The 22,347-nt window shown below is 29.7% G+C and overlaps 2 protein-coding genes across 4 annotated transcripts in view; both read left to right on the top strand.

The window, feature by feature from the left end:
- Positions 1-2,998, top strand: part of Graf (GTPase regulator associated with FAK) — a 48,696-nt gene extending 45,698 nt beyond the window's left edge. For all 3 annotated transcript variants that reach the window (XM_064358828.1, XM_064358829.1, XM_064358830.1), the window contains 4 exons: positions 1,403-1,550; positions 1,631-1,702; positions 1,946-2,025; positions 2,073-2,998. In XM_064358828.1, coding sequence (XP_064214898.1) covers positions 1,403-1,550; positions 1,631-1,702; positions 1,946-2,025; positions 2,073-2,164 — 392 coding nt within the window. In that variant the 3' untranslated portion in view covers positions 2,165-2,998. The remainder of the gene's footprint in view (positions 1-1,402; positions 1,551-1,630; positions 1,703-1,945; positions 2,026-2,072) is intronic.
- A 105-nt stretch (positions 2,999-3,103) lies between these two features.
- On the top strand, positions 3,104-6,657 carry LOC658759 (phenoloxidase-activating factor 2). The gene is made up of 2 exons (XM_965121.4): positions 3,104-3,238; positions 5,746-6,657. The coding sequence occupies exons 1-2, from the start codon at positions 3,105-3,107 to the stop codon at positions 6,593-6,595; spliced, it is 984 nt and encodes a 327-aa protein (XP_970214.1). The 5' UTR covers position 3,104; the 3' UTR covers positions 6,596-6,657.
- Positions 6,658-22,347: the final 15,690 nt, after the last annotated feature.

Below are 22,347 nucleotides of genomic sequence, written 5' to 3'. Positions count from 1 at the left end.
GTACTGTAAAATAACATATTCACAACTCTTTCTCACTTGGCGATAAAAGTAAAAAATTAATAAATAAAATAGACTTTTTGATGAATTCTACGGCAGACTACAACGAAAACTAAAATCGCAGAATTTTCTGAACCCAAAAAAATAGTACGGCTGAATAAAAATAACGCTTCGAGCGCTTTGAGCGTTAAACCGTTAAACTGATGACTGAAATTTTCATAAGAAACATGAGAAAACATTTTTTTTAATTTAATCTTTTAATTTAATCTTCATGTGCTGCTAATACGGCTAAAGAAAGAAAAGAAAAATGTTAGGAAGGGCTTTGTAAAAAATTAAATTTTCTTGAAAAGTTAGCTGGGCCATATCTTTAAACGTCAACGGTTTAGGAAATTTTTTTATAGAAAATTCTATTCTCTCCAACTTTATTCTTTCCACTTTTTTGTATCTTCAACCGTATTCCCAGCGTTTTGATAAATGTGCGACGGTGCTTAAAGATTTATCGCTTAGAATATTTTGTCACTGCTGCGAATATGGTTGAAGATACAAAAAAAGTGCAAAGAACAAAATTGTAGAGAATGGATTAGATAAGAATTAACTTTACAATTTTTTACCATCGGGAAAATCCGCTGCTGTTGTTGTATATGATTTCGATTTCGGGGACTTTTTAGTAGGAAATTTAATTCTTTACAACTTTCTTCCTAATATTTTTGTTGCATCTGTAACCGTATTCGCAGCGATTTGAAAAATATAAGGCAGAGTGCAAATTGGTAAAAGTTTAATACTTTTCTAAATATGGTTGTTTTTATTGTTATTATTTTTATTTTATTTTATTATTTTTATCTTTTACTATTGAGAATTTGATGCTCTATCTGCCTGTATTTTTGTTTGCTTTGAGTTACGTGTTAAATACAACCATTTTTTCAAATTCATTGCTCTTAGATGGTAATGGAACAACTGCGCCCTCTGGCGATATTAACGAAACTAACGAAGACGGGATCGTTTTGTTTGTACGTCTTTCATCTCCTAACCTTTCGATGTCCGTAGTTTTTACAAAAACTCCACTTATTCGTAATAGATAATAAATATCCGCTGCAGTAGTTTCACTTACAAACAAGATGAAACGAGGAAATCAAATTTTCAGTTACTTATTCCGAAAATTTTATTTATCTTACCCCTTTAAGCAAATCATAAAATGCACTTACCACCTCGCCTTAAAAATTTTTCATATCATAATGCATTCATTATTTTTTTACTCATATTTTAAACAAAATTAATCGATCCTCTGACTTACAAATTGCGTTGGCAACACCGAAAATATAACTTTGGTAGTGGTACCAACGCTAAAACTGTAGTTTCCGTTTAAAAAACTGCCAGTTGATTCTATCTTTACATTGTTTGTGTTCAGTTTCAGTACCTAACAGTACCAGCAGTTCAAACGAATCAGTCTCGTCGACGTCACGCGACGGCAATAATTACGTCGCGACGCCCAAAAAAAGCGAAAGGTCGAGCATCTACATGGCGTATCCGAAAGGCTACAGGTCGCCAGGTGATGTGTAAGTAGCATTTCTAAAGGGTTTGACTATTCTTGGTTTGGGTACTAACACTCTACTCTCCTCTTGTTTTTTTCCGTCAGCACACAACTGCGTAAAGAAACTAATTATCTAACAGCTTCCGGGAGATCTAGTCCTTCTTTGCCTCGGGTCCGGTAAGATCTTTTGGTGTGGGCTTGTAGCTAGCATGTTTATGGCACGTTTCATTAATTTCCTTTATTTTTCTCTTTTGTACAGACCGCACTTGAAGAGTGTTTTTCTTCGGAAAAACAAGCCGTAGTCCGTGGATTTTTCATTTTTTGTGTACCTATTTGTCTTAATCGCATGGGTTCTTCACTAAAACATATGTGTACTGCATGAATAAACTGTTTTTCATTGTGACGCGTTTTATTTCTTAGGCGAGTGCGAACGTTGTATGCGTGTTTGGGCGAACATGACGGCGAGTTGTCTTTCGAACCCAATCAGATTATAACGAACGGTAAGTGCCAGGTTTGGTGAGTTGGGGCTTTACGATTGGTTTCGCAGTGAAAAGCTCGCAAGAGCCGGGGTGGTTGGAGGGCACTTTGAACGGGAAAACTGGTCTAATACCGGAAAACTATGTGGAAATTTTGCCCTGACAGACCGGCTCTCTGTCGAAAATTTCCACGAGTCTGCGTCATGGCCTCTGCAAAGCTTTACATTTACACAATTCCGATCCTGAACTAGTACAAGAAAATCCCCGTTTGAGTTTGCATAGACAGAGTTTGGACAGCGGCAGAGCGTTGCTGAGACAAGCGAGCACCGAGCGAAAGAGCTCCACTTAAGCATATCACAACTCAGAAGGTCCCACCTAACACCATTTACGTGTAAATAAGAGCATATTAACCGGTCACCTTTTAATTTGTTGTGATTAACGCCACCTCGAAGTAATAAAAACTAGCAGCGTTTTTGAATTATTTTTATAAAGTATTATACACGTTCTGTGATAGTAAGACAGACTGGCACCTCTAGAAGTACGTTACATCAGCCATACGTATCCTGTATATTGTAAAATAACTTGATTGTATAATTTGTGGGTGTGTATTGTGTTGGTACCTTTAGGATTGAGGGACCACAACCCTGAAACACCAATTGTCTCATATCAATTGTGACTGCCTATAACTGAAGTAATAATGTAAAAATCCGATTCAATAGTTACCTAACTAAATGTAATATCAATTGTGTCCTTCAATGTACAAGTCTTAAATCTCATTTGTTTTATTTTATTTAATCCACAAACACATTATTATTTGTGATACGACAAAGTGTGTTTACCATTATTTTTTACAATATATATTTTATGTACAAGTACTCATTTTTTATGTATGGAATTTATATTTGTATATATTTTATTAATCTGTTAATAATTCTTGTGTTTAGTTACTGTAAGAACCATTGTACTTGTTGTATTATTTCCAAGAAATGTCCGCAAACATGCCTTTTATTTCACCCCAACCAATCCTCACCGGGGGGCTGTTTTACCTGAGGGTGAAATTTCGCCCCAAACTTTAGTTAGCAACAAAAACCCGTCCTGGAAACATGGCTCTATTAACACTTTCTCTCATTATTTTATCAATTGGAAGCTGTTTAAGTGCAAATTGTATTTGTGTCCCGTTTTGGAAATGCAACGACGAGAACTTTTCCACCGAAGATTTAGACTTGGTCGGGTTCAGGTAAGTGCAAGAAATGCGACACAAAACGTTTTTCGTAAAAACTTTAAAGAGCAAAATATTTTTGCAGTGTCCCAAAAACTAATAATCACTCAGATTACTCAGAAATCAGCGTTTGCTTTAAGTACTTTAGTTAGCTATGGGTTATTTCTGATTTTTTTTTTGTAATTCAACCAATAATGCTAATTTCAGCTGCCCAAATCTATATTTTTTTTTGATTTGTTCTTACCTGTAATGGTTGGAAACTAAGAAAGTTTTTCCTTTCAGTTTTTTATATGTAATAATGTAATAATGTTTTTAATAGTTTCATTGATGCCTTTGGCATTCTGTATTTATTAAAATTCTTGTGCGAAAAATCTCTTCTTTTATGTTGACTCTTTACATCTAATTTTTCTTAGCACTTCCCTTTCAATAATATTTATTTTTTGTTTTTGTAATTATTGATTCTATACTCGTAGTAAAAAAACACATTTAGTAGACCCAATGGACTTTAAAATATTGTTAATAACAAGAAACATAATAAAACAGTGGGGGTAAACAGTAACCCATCATGTTTTGTACACCAGACTTTTTCAAGATTCCCTCTGATTCCCTCAATTTTGTACACCGATTTTCTCTGTGGTAAAAACATAATCTTCTAGATAGGTGTTTTATAATATTTGAAAATTCTAAAATTGATAAAAGCTGAGGGTATTATTTTAACGGAAAATATTTCAGCTTCAAAATCTACAACTACGCGTAAAAATGTCAAACACGAAAAATGTAATAATAGCTGACCTTTGTTTTTTGTGAATAGACAATAGTTAACAATTTTTGCTACCAGATGAATTTATTAGTCTAAATTCTCAAAAAAAAATTCTTGTTTTTTCCCTGTAGTCTTCAAGTGAAAAATCGCTGAAAATTTATTGATTAAAACGATATGATTGAAAAATTATCGCTTTTTGAGGTATACGAGGGATGATTACCGAAGACGACATATTTTTTTGACAAATAATTTCCAGAAGTTGTATTCACATTTTGTGACCTTATTTCAAAAAAATATAAAGATATCTTTTTCCATTATCAACTTATACATGTTTGAAGCAAGGTCTTTTTAAGTACCTTATTATTATTTATTACTCATGCAGTTAATTACTGCTGCTTTTCGTGAGGATGGAAATAGCAACAAACTTGAGCAAAGTAGTTCCCGACAGGGACTCTGCTCTTTGTCTCAAGGACATGGACTTAACTCTTAGTCTTAGTGAATAGACAGAACAATAACATATCGATGTTCCTGTATCACTTATCTGTGGTATAACTACGGTACTATAATGAACTATGAACTATATGAACCAGCGTTTTATGATTGTCAAAAAGTACCCTTCTTGCACAAATTCCTATTTAATTTCATTAGAAGTTTTTTTTTCTCAGCTGAGTTCTTAAAACTGGAAGAAAATTAGCACAAAAATTGCTTATTGCTCAAGAATGCTTTATTGGTTTGAAGACGTACTTCGAGTGCAGCAAACGTTACGGCAATTCATTCATAAAAATACATTCATGAAAATTTTTACCATTACCACAAATGAGGTTCACTGGAAAAAAATTAACAAGCCCTACCGTAGGCGAAACTAAAGACCAAAATTTCAGTGAAAGAATTTTCAAAGTTTTCTTAAAACTGGTAAACATTTATTAATCTTCATAATTTTACAAAATATGAGGCTAACTTGTGAAAAAAAAAGTCAAAAAATCTTTGCGTTTATTCAGTTAGGCACACCAAAAAGAGAACAGGCGTCGTATTCTCAGGTGATTTCAAAAGGTTTTTTTAAGACGATGTTGACTTCGAGAGTATTGAATTAGATATGATATTATTGTAAAAAATAACAAATACATAAATAAAATTTAATTACAACTATTAAAATCTATAGTTAGACCACCATACGTGAGGGGGAATTGATTGTTCTCTAAATTACATATTTTATTAAAAATATTCTTCTCATTGTGCTGACAAACAAAAAATAAAAAAAACAACCATTAAAATGTCTCGCGTGGCGGCTTCTCCTTAAATTGGTTTTTTGTTCGTAATTGTAACTAATAATTAGAGTCATTTATATAATTTTTAGTTAATTTCAATTTAATTAAACCTCTTGATGCCTACCAAGCCAAATTTTAACATCTATCTAGTTCTGTTTCTGTATTTTGTATGTTTTGTATTGTCATGATCAATGAATACTTAATTGTACAATTTAGTAACCGAAACGTGGACTCAAAAATATATAATTTGAAAATTCTTTAAATCATTACAATTTGTACACAAAATGAATGGCTCAATTATACAATTTAAATAATTTTCACACTCGATTTGGCGCATTTTTCGTTGCCGTATCCATCGCAAAATGATCACTTTTACAAAAAAAAAATTATAGTAATAGCTTTCAGCAAAAATATCTTGAATTAAAACAATTTAAAAGCTTTAAACATGTTGCAATTGAGCATTGTATGTTTGTTTTATTTACAATTTTCTATTTTTTTAGGAGCGGTTGCGAGAGCTACTTCGACGTCTGTTGCACGATAAAGTGCGGCTTGAGAAAAAGCGAAATCGTGATTTTCGAGGGAACGATACGAAACCGCATTTTGGGTCCTGAAAACTCTGCAAATTTTGGCGAGTTTCCTTGGATGTTGGGCGTCCTGTCCGGCAGGACTTATCGCTGTGGAGCCTCTTTGATTCACCCCAAAGTGGCACTAACTGCCGCTCATTGCGTCCACTCGAACGGTTTTTACAAAGTACGAGCAGGCGAATGGGATTGGAACAGTCGCAAGGAGCCCTTAAAACACCAGGACCGTTTAGCCAAAAAGATCATAATCCATCCTGGATACGATCCTAATTCCCTCATCAACGACATCGCCTTGATTATTCTCGACCGGGATTTCCAACTGTCGGAAAATGTGGGCGTTGTGTGTTTGCCGCCGCACAATTCGGAGCCTTTGCAAGAGGAGTGTGTTGTTAGTGGTTGGGGGAAGACACATAAAAGTGGGAAGCATCAGACGGTTTTGAATAAGGCCGTGTTCCCGATTGTGCCGAATAGTAGGTGTGAGACGGCCCTGCAGAGGGCGCATTTGGGTCCCTTGTTTCGGTTACATTCGAGTTTCATGTGCGCTGGAGGGAAGGAGAAGGACACGTGTAAGGGCGATGGGGGAAGTCCCCTGGTGTGTGGGGTGCAAGGTGAAGAGGAGAGGTATGAACAGTTTGGGATTGTGTCCTGGGGGCTTGTTTGTGGGACTACGGACAGTCCTGGAGTTTATGTCAGTGTGGCCCAGTTTGTTGCCTGGATTGACCAACAAGTCCTGAATGAAAATCTGGATAACCAGATTTACAAATATTGATAAACTGGAATGATTTGTAAAGCCGTACTATTTTTATGTTTAGCTTGGAAATAAAACACGATAAGTTTAAAACAGAGTTTTTATTGATTATTTTTAACTAAGTGAATTCGTGAAGTAACACCCGTTTTTAGTTAGCTGGCTCCAATATTTTCGCTGTTTTCGATAATCGGTGGATTGTAATTTCGGCACACTATTAAAATACTTCTTATTCAACTGATTTTTTCCCCCCACCTTTATATTCCGCAATTTTCTTTATTTTTGCAGGAGATTACGCCCTAAGATAGGGCCTTCGACTGTAAAAAAATCATATTCGGACAAATACTCCTTGGAACCTTATTGAATTTTTAAAGATTCTTTAAGATTTCCCGATTTCGCAAACTTTATTTTTTTCACTCCCTTTATTTTCCGCAATTTTCTTTATTTTTGCAGGAGATTACACCCTCCGATAGGGCCTTCGACTGTAAAAAAATCATGTTCGGACAAACACTCCTTGGGACCTTAACGATTTTTTTTAATTTTTATAAAATTTCTCGATTTTGCAAACTGCGTTAAAAAAATTCCTATTTAAGGATTGCTCTAATTAGTCAAATTAATAACTAATTTGTCCAGCAAGAACCACGTGGAGGTTTAGAGCATTCTTGCCAGGAAAAAAGGATATAAGGATGAGGTAAACAATGATTATTTGAAAATGAAGGGAATAAAAGAATTATTGGTTTGTGAAAAGAAAAAATAGTACACAAAAATCAAAGTTTTTTCACTTGGCGTTAAATAAATGCTCTTACCTTTATACTGCATCTGCTACCATTTGTAGCAAAACCTAAAAAATAAATTAAAAACACAACTAACAAAAAAAATTAATTTGTCGGAAAGTTACAACAAGCGACATTAATAAATATTATACAGAATAAAGGAAACACAATACGGTATAATATATGGCACACAAGCTATTAAATTCAACACATCACAAAATAAAACGCAAAAAAATGCTCCTACCTTCATATGGCTTCTGCGTTGGCTACTGTTTGTTGCAAGACATGAAAAAATAAAAACAACACCAATAAAAAATCTTTATTTGCATGAAAGTTACAACAAGCAACGTTTGTCAATATTAAACAAATTAAAAAATACACAATACGTTTTAATATGTGGCAATTCAAATTCAAAACTTCACCTACATCTTCAAATACACCTACCTTCATATCCATATTTTTAGTTACTGTATTTAAAATGTGTCACTCAAAATATCACTTTTCAACACCGCATTTAAAGTCGGTGTACACAAGATTTTAATTGCAATAAGTTTTATGAAATTATTGGTTTGTGAAATAAATAAATACGACACAGCAATAAAATACACCTACCTCCATATCGCTTCCACGTTGGCTACCGTTTGTAGCATTAAAAAAAATAAAATAAAAATGAAACCAAAAACAATTTTATTTGCATTAAATTTTGAGCAAGCCACTTTCATTCATTGAAATTAAAGACAAAATTATTACGTGGCAATAAATTCTTTGAGTGTTTGATTTTATTTTTAGTTACTGTATTTAAAATGTGTCACTCAAAATATTACTTTTCAACACCGCTTTTAAAGTCGGTGTACACAAGATTTTAATTGCAATAAGTTTTATGAAATTATTGGTTTGTGAAATAAATAAATGCGACACAGCAATAAAATACACCTACCTCCATATCGCTTCCACGTTGGCTACCGTTTGTAGCATTAAAAAAAAAATTAAAAACAAGACCAATAAAAAATCTTTATTTGCATGAAAATTACAACAAGCGTCATAATTTTACGGCTGTAAAAAACAATCAACAATGTTATATTTAAGGATTGCTCTAATTGGTCAAATTAGTCAATAACTAATTTGTCCGGCATGAACCACGTGGAGGTTTAGAGCATTCTTGCCAGGAAAAAAGGATATAAGGATGAGGTAAACAATGATTATTTGAAAATGAAGGGAATAAAAGAATTATTGGTTTGTGAAATGAAAAAATCAAAGTTTTTTCACTTGGCGTTAAATAAATGCTCTTACCTTTATACTGCATCTGCTACCATTTGTAGCAAAACCTAAAAAATAAATTAAAAACACAACCAACAAAAAAAAATAATTTGTAGGAAAGTTACAACAAGCGACATTAATAAATATTATACAGAATAAAGGATACACAATACGGTATAATATATGGCACACAAGCTATTAAATTCAACACATCACAAGATAAAACGCAAAAAAATGCACCTACCTTCATATGGCTTCTGCGTTGGCTACTGTTTGTAGCAAGACATTAAAAAATAAAAACAACACCAATAAAAAATCTTTATTTGCATGAAAGTTACAACAAGCAACGTTTGTCAATATTAAACAAAATAAAAAATACACAATACGTTTTAATATGTGGCAATTCAAATTCAAAACTTCAGTAAATAAATACACCTACCTTCATATCGCTTCCACGTTGGCTACCGTTTGTAGCATTAAAAAAAATAAAATAAAAATGAAACCAAAAAAAAATTTATTTGCATTAAATTTTGAGCAAGCCACTTTCATTCATTGAAATTAAAGACAAAATTATTACGTGGCTATAAATTCTTTGAGTGTTTGATTTAATTTTTAGTTACTGTATTTAAAATGTGTCACTTAAAATATCACTTTTCAACACCGCATTTAAAGTCGGTGTACACAAGATTTTAATTGCAATAAGTTTTATGAAATTATTGGTTTGTGAAATAAATAAATACGACACAGCAATAAAATACACCTACCTCCATATCGCTTCCACGTTGGCTACCATTTGTAGCATTAAAAAAAAATAAAATAAAAATGAAACCAAAAAAAAATTTATTTGCATTAAATTTTGAGCAAGCCACTTTCATTCATTGAAATTAAAGACAAAATTATTACGTGGCTATAAATTATTTGAGTGTTTGATTTTATTTAAAATGTGTCACTCAAAATATTACTTTTCAACACCGCTTTTAAAGTCGGTGTACACAAGATTTTAATTGCAATAAGTTTTATGAAATTATTGGTTTGTGAAATAAATAAATACGACACAGCAATAAAATACACCTACCTCCATATCGCTTCCACGTTGGCTACCGTTTGTAGCATTAAAAAAATAATAATAATAATGAAACCAAAAAAAAATGTTTATTTGCATTAAATTTTGAGCAAGCCACTTTCATTCATTGAAATTAAAGACAAAATTATTACGTGGCTATAAATTCTTTGAGTGTTTGATTTTATTTTTAGTTACTGTATTTAAAATGTGTCACTCAAAATATTACTTTTCAACACCGCTTTTAAAGTCGGTGTACACAAGATTTTAATTGCAATAAGTTTTATGAAATTATTGGTTTGTGAAATAAATAAATACGACACAGCAATAAAATACACCTACCTCCATATCGCTTCCACGTTGGCTACCGTTTGTAGCATTAAAAAAAATAAAATAAAAATGAAACCAAAAAAAAAATTTATTTGCATTAAATTTTGAGCAAGCCACTTTCATTCATTGAAATTAAAGACAAAATTATTACGTGGCTATAAATTATTTGAGTGTTTGATTTTATTTTTAGTTACTGTATTTAAAATGTGTCACTCAAAATATTACTTTTCAACACCGCTTTTAAAGTCGGTGTACACAAGATTTTAATTGCAATAAGTTTTATGAAATTATTGGTTTGTGAAATAAATAAATACGACACAGCAATAAAATACACCTACCTCCATATCGCTTCCACGTTGGCTACCGTTTGTAGCATTAAAAAAATAAAATAAAAATGAAACCAAAAACAATTTTATTTGCATTAAATTTTGAGCAAGCCACTTTCATTCATTGAAATTAAAGACAAAATTATTACGTGGCTATAAATTCTTTGAGTGTTTGATTTTATTTTTAGTTACTGTATTTAAAATGTGTCACTCAAAATATTACTTTTCAACACCGCTTTTAAAGTCGGTGTACACAAGATTTTAATTGCAATAAGTTTTATGAAATTATTGGTTTGTGAAATAAATAAATACGACACAGCAATAAAATACACCTACCTCCATATCGCTTCCACGTTGGCTACCGTTTGTAGCATTAAAAAAAATAAAATAAAAATGAAACCAAAAACAATTTTATTTGCATTAAATTTTGAGCAAGCCACTTTCATTCATTGAAATTAAAGACAAAATTATTACGTGGCAATAAATTCTTTGAGTGTTTGATTTTATTTTTAGTTACTGTATTTAAAATGTGTCACTCAAAATATTACTTTTCAACACCGCTTTTAAAGTCGGTGTACACAAGATTTTAATTGCAATAAGTTTTATGAAATTATTGGTTTGTGAAATAAATAAATACGACACAGCAATAAAATACACCTACCTCCATATCGCTTCCACGTTGGCTACCGTTTGTAGCATTAAAAAAATAAAATAAAAATGAAACCAAAAACAATTTTATTTGCATTAAATTTTGAGCAAGCCACTTTCATTCATTGAAATTAAAGACAAAATTATTACGTGGCTATAAATTCTTTGAGTGTTTGATTTTATTTTTAGTTACTGTATTTAAAATGTGTCACTCAAAATATTACTTTTCAACACCGCTTTTAAAGTCGGTGTACACAAGATTTTAATTGCAATAAGTTTTATGAAATTATTGGTTTGTGAAATAAATAAATACGACACAGCAATAAAATACACCTACCTCCATATCGCTTCCACGTTGGCTACCGTTTGTAGCATTAAAAAAAATAAAATAAAAATGAAACCAAAAAAAAAATTTATTTGCATTAAATTTTGAGCAAGCCACTTTCATTCATTGAAATTAAAGACAAAATTATTACGTGGCTATAAATTATTTGAGTGTTTGATTTTATTTTTAGTTACTGTATTTAAAATGTGTCACTCAAAATATTACTTTTCAACACCGCTTTTAAAGTCGGTGTACACAAGATTTTAATTGCAATAAGTTTTATGAAATTATTGGTTTGTGAAATAAATAAATACGACACAGCAATAAAATACACCTACCTCCATATCGCTTCCACGTTGGCTACCGTTTGTAGCATTAAAAAAAAATTAAAAACAACACCAATAAAAAATCTTTATTTGCATGAAAATTACAACAAGCGTCATAATTTTACGGCTGTAAAAAACAATCAACAATGTTATATTTAAGGATTGCTCTAATTGGTCAAATTAGTCAATAACTAATTTGTCCGGCAAGAACCACGTGGAGGTTTAGAGCATTCTTGCCAGGAAAAAAGGATATAAGGATGAGGTAAACAATGATTATTTGAAAATGAAGGGAATAAAAGAATTATTGGTTTGTGAAATGAAAAAATCAAAGTTTTTTCACTTGGCGTTAAATAAATGCTCTTACCTTTATACTGCATCTGCTACCATTTGTAGCAAAACCTAAAAAATAAATTAAAAACACAACCAACAAAAAAAAATAATTTGTAGGAAAGTTACAACAAGCGACATTAATAAATATTATACAGAATAAAGGATACACAATACGGTATAATATATGGCACACAAGCTATTAAATTCAACACATCACAAGATAAAACGCAAAAAAATGCACCTACCTTCATATGGCTTCTGCGTTGGCTACTGTTTGTAGCAAGACATTAAAAAATAAAAACAACACCAATAAAAAATCTTTATTTGCATGAAAGTTACAACAAGCAACGTTTGTCAATATTAAACAAAATAAAAAATACACAATACGTTTTAATATGTGGCAATTCAAATTCAAAACTTCAGTAAATAAATACACCTACCTTCATATCGCTTCTACGTTGGCTACCGTTTGTAGCATTAAAAAAAATAAAATAAAAATGAAACCAAAAAAATTTTTATTTGCATTAAATTTTGAGCAAGCCACTTTCATTCATTGAAATTAAAGACAAAATTATTACGTGGCTATAAATTCTTTGAGTGTTTGATTTTATTTTTAGTTACTGTATTTAAAATGTGTCACTCAAAATATTACTTTTCAACACCGCTTTTAAAGTCGGTGTACACAAGATTTTAATTGCAATAAGTTTTATGAAATTATTGGTTTGTGAAATAAATAAATACGACACAGCAATAAAATACACCTACCTCCATATCGCTTCCACGTTGGCTACCGTTTGTAGCATTAAAAAAAAATTAAAAACAACACCAATAAAAAATCTTTATTTGCATGAAAATTACAACAAGCGTCATAATTTTACGGCTGTAAAAAACAATCAACAATGTTATATTTAAGGATTGCTCTAATTGGTCAAATTAGTCAATAACTAATTTGTCCGGCAAGAACCACGTGGAGGTTTAGAGCATTCTTGCCAGGAAAAAAGGATATAAGGATGAGGTAAACAATGATTATTTGAAAATGAAGGGAATAAAAGAATTATTGGTTTGTGAAATGAAAAAATCAAAGTTTTTTCACTTGGCGTTAAATAAATGCTCTTACCTTTATACTGCATCTGCTACCATTTGTAGCAAAACCTAAAAAATAAATTAAAAACACAACCAACAAAAAAAAATAATTTGTAGGAAAGTTACAACAAGCGACATTAATAAATATTATACAGAATAAAGGATACACAATACGGTATAATATATGGCACACAAGCTATTAAATTCAACACATCACAAGATAAAACGCAAAAAAATGCACCTACCTTCATATGGCTTCTGCGTTGGCTACTGTTTGTAGCAAGACATTAAAAAATAAAAACAACACCAATAAAAAATCTTTATTTGCATGAAAGTTACAACAAGCAACGTTTGTCAATATTAAACAAAATAAAAAATACACAATACGTTTTAATATGTGGCAATTCAAATTCAAAACTTCAGTAAATAAATACACCTACCTTCATATCGCTTCCACGTTGGCTACCGTTTGTAGCATTAAAAAAAATAAAATAAAAATGAAACCAAAAACAATTTTATTTGCATTAAATTTTGAGCAAGCCACTTTCATTCATTGAAATTAAAGACAAAATTATTACGTGGCAATAAATTCTTTGAGTGTTTGATTTTATTTTTAGTTACTGTATTTAAAATGTGTCACTCAAAATATTACTTTTCAACACCGCTTTTAAAGTCGGTGTACACAAGATTTTAATTGCAATAAGTTTTATGAAATTATTGGTTTGTGAAATAAATAAATACGACACAGCAATAAAATACACCTACCTCCATATCGCTTCCAAGTTGGCTACCGTTTGTAGCATTAAAAAAATAATAATAATAATGAAACCAAAAAAAAATGTTTATTTGCATTAAATTTTGAGCAAGCCACTTTCATTCATTGAAATTAAAGACAAAATTATTACGTGGCTATAAATTATTTGAGTGTTTGATTTTATTTTTAGTTACTGTATTTAAAATGTGTCACTCAAAATATCACTTTTCAACACCGCATTTAAAGTCGGTGTACACAAGATTTTAATTGCAATAAGTTTTATGAAATATTTGGTTTGTGAAATAAATAAATACGACACAGCAATAAAATACACCTACCTCCATATCGCTTCCACGTTGGCTACCGTTTGTAGCATTAAAAAAATAATAATAATAATGAAACCAAAAAAAAATGTTTATTTGCATTAAATTTTGAGCAAGCCACTTTCATTCATTGAAATTAAAGACAAAATTATTACGTGGCTATAAATTCTTTGAGTGTTTGATTTTATTTTTAGTTACTGTATTTAAAATGTGTCACTCAAAATATTACTTTTCAACACCGCTTTTAAAGTCGGTGTACACAAGATTTTAATTGCAATAAGTTTTATGAAATTATTGGTTTGTGAAATAAATAAATACGACACAGCAATAAAATACACCTACCTCCATATCGCTTCCACGTTGGCTACCGTTTGTAGCATTAAAAAAAATAAAATAAAAATGAAACCAAAAAAAAAATTTATTTGCATTAAATTTTGAGCAAGCCACTTTCATTCATTGAAATTAAAGACAAAATTATTACGTGGCTATAAATTATTTGAGTGTTTGATTTTATTTTTAGTTACTGTATTTAAAATGTGTCACTCAAAATATTACTTTTCAACACCGCTTTTAAAGTCGGTGTACACAAGATTTTAATTGCAATAAGTTTTATGAAATTATTGGTTTGTGAAATAAATAAATACGACACAGCAATAAAATACACCTACCTCCATATCGCTTCCACGTTGGCTACCGTTTGTAGCATTAAAAAAATAAAATAAAAATGAAACCAAAAACAATTTTATTTGCATTAAATTTTGAGCAAGCCACTTTCATTCATTGAAATTAAAGACAAAATTATTACGTGGCTATAAATTCTTTGAGTGTTTGATTTTATTTTTAGTTACTGTATTTAAAATGTGTCACTCAAAATATTACTTTTCAACACCGCTTTTAAAGTCGGTGTACACAAGATTTTAATTGCAATAAGTTTTATGAAATTATTGGTTTGTGAAATAAATAAATACGACACAGCAATAAAATACACCTACCTCCATATCGCTTCCACGTTGGCTACCGTTTGTAGCATTAAAAAAAATAAAATAAAAATGAAACCAAAAACAATTTTATTTGCATTAAATTTTGAGCAAGCCACTTTCATTCATTGAAATTAAAGACAAAATTATTACGTGGCAATAAATTCTTTGAGTGTTTGATTTTATTTTTAGTTACTGTATTTAAAATGTGTCACTCAAAATATTACTTTTCAACACCGCTTTTAAAGTCGGTGTACACAAGATTTTAATTGCAATAAGTTTTATGAAATTATTGGTTTGTGAAATAAATAAATACGACACAGCAATAAAATACACCTACCTCCATATCGCTTCCACGTTGGCTACCGTTTGTAGCATTAAAAAAAAATTAAAAACAACACCAATAAAAAATCTTTATTTGCATGAAAATTACAACAAGCGTCATAATTTTACGGCTGTAAAAAACAATCAACAATGTTATATTTAAGGATTGCTCTAATTGGTCAAATTAGTCAATAACTAATTTGTCCGGCAAGAACCACGTGGAGGTTTAGAGCATTCTTGCCAGGAAAAAAGGATATAAGGATGAGGTAAACAATGATTATTTGAAAATGAAGGGAATAAAAGAATTATTGGTTTGTGAAATGAAAAAATCAAAGTTTTTTCACTTGGCGTTAAATAAATGCTCTTACCTTTATACTGCATCTGCTACCATTTGTAGCAAAACCTAAAAAATAAATTAAAAACACAACCAACAAAAAAAAATAATTTGTAGGAAAGTTACAACAAGCGACATTAATAAATATTATACAGAATAAAGGATACACAATACGGTATAATATATGGCACACAAGCTATTAAATTCAACACATCACAAGATAAAACGCAAAAAAATGCACCTACCTTCATATGGCTTCTGCGTTGGCTACTGTTTGTAGCAAGACATTAAAAAATAAAAACAACACCAATAAAAAATCTTTATTTGCATGAAAGTTACAACAAGCAACGTTTGTCAATATTAAACAAAATAAAAAATACACAATACGTTTTAATATGTGGCAATTCAAATTCAAAACTTCAGTAAATAAATACACCTACCTTCATATCGCTTCCACGTTGGCTACCGTTTGTAGCATTAAAAAAAATAAAATAAAAATGAAACCAAAAAAAAAATTTATTTGCATAAAATTTTGAGCAAGCCACTTTCATTCATTGAAATTAAAGACAAAATTATTACGTGGCAATAAATTATTTGAGTGTTTGATTTTATTTTTAGTTACTGTATTTAAAATGTGTCACTCAAAATATTACTTTTCAACACCGCTTTTAAAGTCGGTGTACACAAGATTTTAAATGCAATAAGTTTTATGAAATTATTGGTTTGTGAAATAAATAAATACGACACAGCAATAAAATACACCTACCTCCATATTGCTTCCACGTTGGCTACCGTTTGTAGCATTAAAAAAATAATAATAATAATGAAACCAAAAAAAAATGTTTATTTGCATTAAATTTTGAGCAAGCCACTTTCATTCATTGAAATTAAAGACAAAATTATTACGTGGCTATAAATTCTTTGAGTGTTTGATTTTATTTTTAGTTACTGTATTTAAAATGTGTCACTTAAAATATCACTTTTCAACACCGCATTTAAAGTCGGTGTACACAAGATTTTAATTGCAATAAGTTTTATGAAATTATTGGTTTGTGAAATAAATAAATACGACACAGCAATAAAATACACCTACCTCCATATCGCTTCCACGTTGGCTACCGTTTGTAGCATTAAAAAAATAATAATAATAATGAAACCAAAAAAAAATGTTTATTTGCATTAAATTTTGAGCAAGCCACTTTCATTCATTGAAATTAAAGACAAAATTATTACGTGGCTATAAATTATTTGAGTGTTTGATTTTATTTAAAATGTGTCACTCAAAATATCACTTTTCAACACCGCATTTAAAGTCGGTGTACACAAGATTTTAATTGCAATAAGTTTTATGAAATTATTGGTTTGTGAAATAAATAAATACGACACAGCAATAAAATACACCTACCTCCATATCGCTTCCACGTTGGCTACCGTTTGTAGCATTAAAAAAATAATAATAATAATGAAACCAAAAAAAAATGTTTATTTGCATTAAATTTTGAGCAAGCCACTTTCATTCATTGAAATTAAAGACAAAATTATTACGTGGCTATAAATTATTTGAGTGTTTGATTTTATTTAAAATGTGTCACTCAAAATATCACTTTTCAACACCGCTTTTAAAGTCGGTGTACACAAGATTTTAATTGCAATAAGTTTTATGAAATTATTGGTTTGTGAAATAAATAAATACGACACAGCAATAAAATACATCTACCTCCATATCGCTTCCACGTTGGCTACCGTTTGTAGCATTAAAAAAAATAAAATAAAAATGAAACCAAAAAAAAATTTATTTGCATTAAATTTTGAGCAAGCCACTTTCATTCATTGAAATTAAAGACAAAATTATTATGTGGCTATAAATTCTTTGAGTGTTTGATTTTATTTTTAGTTACTGTATTTAAAATGTGTCACTCAAAATATTACTTTTCAACACCGCTTTTAAAGTCGGTGTACACAAGATTTTAATTGCAATAAGTTTTATGAAATTATTGGTTTGTGAAATAAATAAATACGACACAGCAATAAAATACACCTACCTCCATATCGCTTCCACGTTGGCTACCGTTTGTAGCATTAAAAAAATAATAATAATAATGAAACCAAAAAAAAATGTTTATTTGCATTAAATTTTGAGCAAGCCACTTTCATTCATTGAAATTAAAGACAAAATTATTACGTGGCTATAAATTCTTTGAGTGTTTGATTTTATTTTTAGTTACTGTATTTAAAATGTGTCACTCAAAATATTACTTTTCAACACCGCTTTTAAAGTCGGTGTACACAAGATTTTAATTGCAATAAGTTTTATGAAATATTTGGTTTGTGAAATAAATAAATACGACACAGCAATAAAATACACCTACCTCCATATCGCTTCCACGTTGGCTACCGTTTGTAGCATTAAAAAAAATAAAATAAAAATGAAACCAAAAACAATTTTATTTGCATTAAATTTTGAGCAAGCCACTTTCATTCATTGAAATTAAAGACAAAATTATTACGTGGCAATAAATTCTTTGAGTGTTTGATTTTATTTTTAGTTACTGTATTTAAAATGTGTCACTCAAAATATTACTTTTCAACACCGCTTTTAAAGTCGGTGTACACAAGATTTTAATTGCAATAAGTTTTATGAAATTATTGGTTTGTGAAATAAATAAATACGACACAGCAATAAAATACACCTACCTCCATATCGCTTCCACGTTGGCTACCGTTTGTAGCATTAAAAAAATAATAATAATAATGAAACCAAAAAAAAATGTTTATTTGCATTAAATTTTGAGCAAGCCACTTTCATTCATTGAAATTAAAGACAAAATTATTACGTGGCTATAAATTCTTTGAGTGTTTGATTTTATTTTTAGTTACTGTATTTAAAATGTGTCACTCAAAATATTACTTTTCAACACCGCTTTTAAAGTCGGTGTACACAAGATTTTAATTGCAATAAGTTTTATGAAATTATTGGTTTGTGAAATAAATAAATACGACACAGCAATAAAATACACCTACCTCCATATCGCTTCCACGTTGGCTACCGTTTGTAGCATTAAAAAAATAATAATAATAATGAAACCAAAAAAAAATGTTTATTTGCATTAAATTTTGAGCAAGCCACTTTCATTCATTGAAATTAAAGACAAAATTATTACGTGGCTATAAATTCTTTGAGTGTTTGATTTTATTTTTAGTTACTGTATTTAAAATGTGTCACTTAAAATATCACTTTTCAACACCGCATTTAAAGTCGGTGTACACAAGATTTTAATTGCAATAAGTTTTATGAAATATTTGGTTTGTGAAATAAATAAATACGACACAGCAATAAAATACACCTACCTCCATATCGCTTCTACGTTGGCTACCGTTTGTAGCATTAAAATAATAATAATAATAATGAAACCAAAAAAAAAATGTTTATTTGCATTAAATTTTGAGCAAGCCACTTTCATTCATTGAAATTAAAGACAAAATTATTACGTGGCTATAAATTATTTGAGTGTTTGATTTTATTTAAAATGTGTCACTCAAAATATCACTTTTCAACACCGCATTTAAAGTCGGTGTACACAAGATTTTAATTGCAATAAGTTTTATGAAATTATTGGTTTGTGAAATAAATAAATACGACACAGCAATAAAATACACCTACCTCCATATCGCTTCCACGTTGGCTACCGTTTGTAGCATTAAAAAAAATAAAATAAAAATCAAACCAAAAAAAAATTTATTTGCATTAAATTTTGAGCAAGCCACTTTCATTCATTGAAATTAAAGACAAAATTATTATGTGGCTATAAATTCTTTGAGTGTTTGATTTTATTTTTAGTTACTGTATTTAAAATGTGTCACTCAAAATATTACTTTTCAACACCGCTTTTAAAGTCGGTGTACACAAGATTTTAATTGCAATAAGTTTTATGAAATTATTGGTTTGTGAAATAAATAAATACGACACAGCAATAAAATACACCTACCTCCATATCGCTTCCACGTTGGCTACCGTTTGTAGCATTAAAAAAATAATAATAATAATGAAACCAAAAAAAAATGTTTATTTGCATTAAATTTTGAGCAAGCCACTTTCATTCATTGAAATTAAAGACAAAATTATTACGTGGCTATAAATTATTTGAGTGTTTGATTTTATTTAAAATGTGTCACTCAAAATATCACTTTTCAACACCGCATTTAAAGTCGGTGTACACAAGATTTTAATTGCAATAAGTTTTATGAAATTATTGGTTTGTGAAATAAATAAATACGACACAGCAATAAAATACACCTACCTCCATATCGCTTCCACGTTGGCTACCGTTTGTAGCATTAAAAAAAATAAAATAAAAATGAAACCAAAAAAAAATTTATTTGCATTAAATTTTGAGCAAGCCACTTTCATTCATTGAAATTAAAGACAAAATTATTATGTGGCTATAAATTCTTTGAGTGTTTGATTTTATTTTTAGTTACTGTATTTAAAATGTGTCACTCAAAATATTACTTTTCAACACCGCTTTTAAAGTCGGTGTACACAAGATTTTAATTGCAATAAGTTTTATGAAATTATTGGTTTGTGAAATAAATAAATACGACACAGCAATAAAATACACCTACCTCCATATCGCTTCCACGTTGGCTACCGTTTGTAGCATTAAAAAAATAATAATAATAATGAAACCAAAAAAAAATGTTTATTTGCATTAAATTTTGAGCAAGCCACTTTCATTCATTGAAATTAAAGACAAAATTATTACGTGGCTATAAATTATTTGAGTGTTTGATTTTATTTAAAATGTGTCACTCAAAATATCACTTTTCAACACCGCTTTTAAAGTCGGTGTACACAAGATTTTAATTGCAATAAGTTTTATGAAATTATTGGTTTGTGAAATAAATAAATACGACACAGCAATAAAATACATCTACCTCCATATCGCTTCCACGTTGGCTACCGTTTGTAGCATTAAAAAAAATAAAATAAAAATGAAACCAAAAAAAAATTTATTTGCATTAAATTTTGAGCAAGCCACTTTCATTCATTGAAATTAAAGACAAAATTATTACGTGGCTATAAATTCTTTGAGTGTTTGATTTTATTTTTAGTTACTGTATTTAAAATGTGTCACTTAAAATATCACTTTTCAACACCGCATTTAAAGTCGGTGTACACAAGATTTTAATTGCAATAAGTTTTATGAAATATTTGGTTTGTGAAATAAATAAATACGACACAGCAATAAAATACACCTACCTCCATATCGCTTCTACGTTGGCTACCGTTTGTAGCATTAAAAAAATAATAATAATAATGAAACCAAAAAAAAAATGTTTATTTGCATTAAATTTTGAGCAAGCCACTTTCATTCATTGAAATTAAAGACAAAATTATTACGTGGCTATAAATTATTTGAGTGTTTGATTTTATTTAAAATGTGTCACTCAAAATATCACTTTTCAACACCGCTTTTAAAGTCGGTGTACACAAGATTTTAATTGCAATAAGTTTTATGAAATTATTGGTTTGTGAAATAAATAAATACGACACAGCAATAAAATACATCTACCTCCATATCGCTTCCACGTTGGCTACCGTTTGTAGCATTAAAAAAAATAAAATAAAAATGAAACCAAAAAAAAATTTATTTGCATTAAATTTTGAGCAAGCCACTTTCATTCATTGAAATTAAAGACAAAATTATTATGTGGCTATAAATTCTTTGAGTGTTTGATTTTATTTTTAGTTACTGTATTTAAAATGTGTCACTCAAAATATTACTTTTCAACACCGCTTTTAAAGTCGGTGTACACAAGATTTTAATTGCAATAAGTTTTATGAAATTATTGGTTTGTGAAATAAATAAATACGACACAGCAATAAAATACACCTACCTCCATATCGCTTCCACGTTGGCTACCGTTTGTAGCATTAAAAAAATAATAATAATAATGAAACCAAAAAAAAATGTTTATTTGCATTAAATTTTGAGCAAGCCACTTTCATTCATTGAAATTAAAGACAAAATTATTACGTGGCTATAAATTATTTGAGTGTTTGATTTTATTTAAAATGTGTCACTCAAAATATCACTTTTCAACACCGCTTTTAAAGTCGGTGTACACAAGATTTTAATTGCAATAAGTTTTATGAAATTATTGGTTTGTGAAATAAATAAATACGACACAGCAATAAAATACATCTACCTCCATATCGCTTCCACGTTGGCTACCGTTTGTAGCATTAAAAAAAATAAAATAAAAATGAAACCAAAAAAAAATTTATTTGCATTAAATTTTGAGCAAGCCACTTTCATTCATTGAAATTAAAGACAAAATTATTATGTGGCTATAAATTCTTTGAGTGTTTGATTTTATTTTTAGTTACTGTATTTAAAATGTGTCACTCAAAATATTACTTTTCAACACCGCTTTTAAAGTCGGTGTACACAAGATTTTAATTGCAATAAGTTTTATGAAATTATTGGTTTGTGAAATAAATAAATACGACACAGCAATAAAATACACCTACCTCCATATCGCTTCCAAGTTGGCTACCGTTTGTAGCATTAAAAAAATAATAATAATAATGAAACCAAAAAA

Source organism: Tribolium castaneum, chromosome 9, assembly GCF_031307605.1.
Source record: "Tribolium castaneum strain GA2 chromosome 9, icTriCast1.1, whole genome shotgun sequence".
NCBI lineage: Eukaryota > Metazoa > Arthropoda > Insecta > Coleoptera > Tenebrionidae > Tribolium > Tribolium castaneum.
The sequence above is the reverse complement of the archived record's forward strand: the minus strand, read 5'-3'. Positions and strand labels throughout refer to the sequence as shown.

Bases quoted from the DNA above. Each gene is read 5' to 3' on its own strand.
- LOC658759 (XM_965121.4), top strand. From the start codon at position 3,105: ATGGCTCTATTAACACTTTCTCTCATTATTTTATCAATTGGAAGCTGT. The intron at 3,239-5,745 runs GTAAGTGCAAGA...CTATTTTTTTAG, and splicing joins TTAGACTTGGTCGGGTTCAG to GAGCGGTTGCGAGAGCTACT.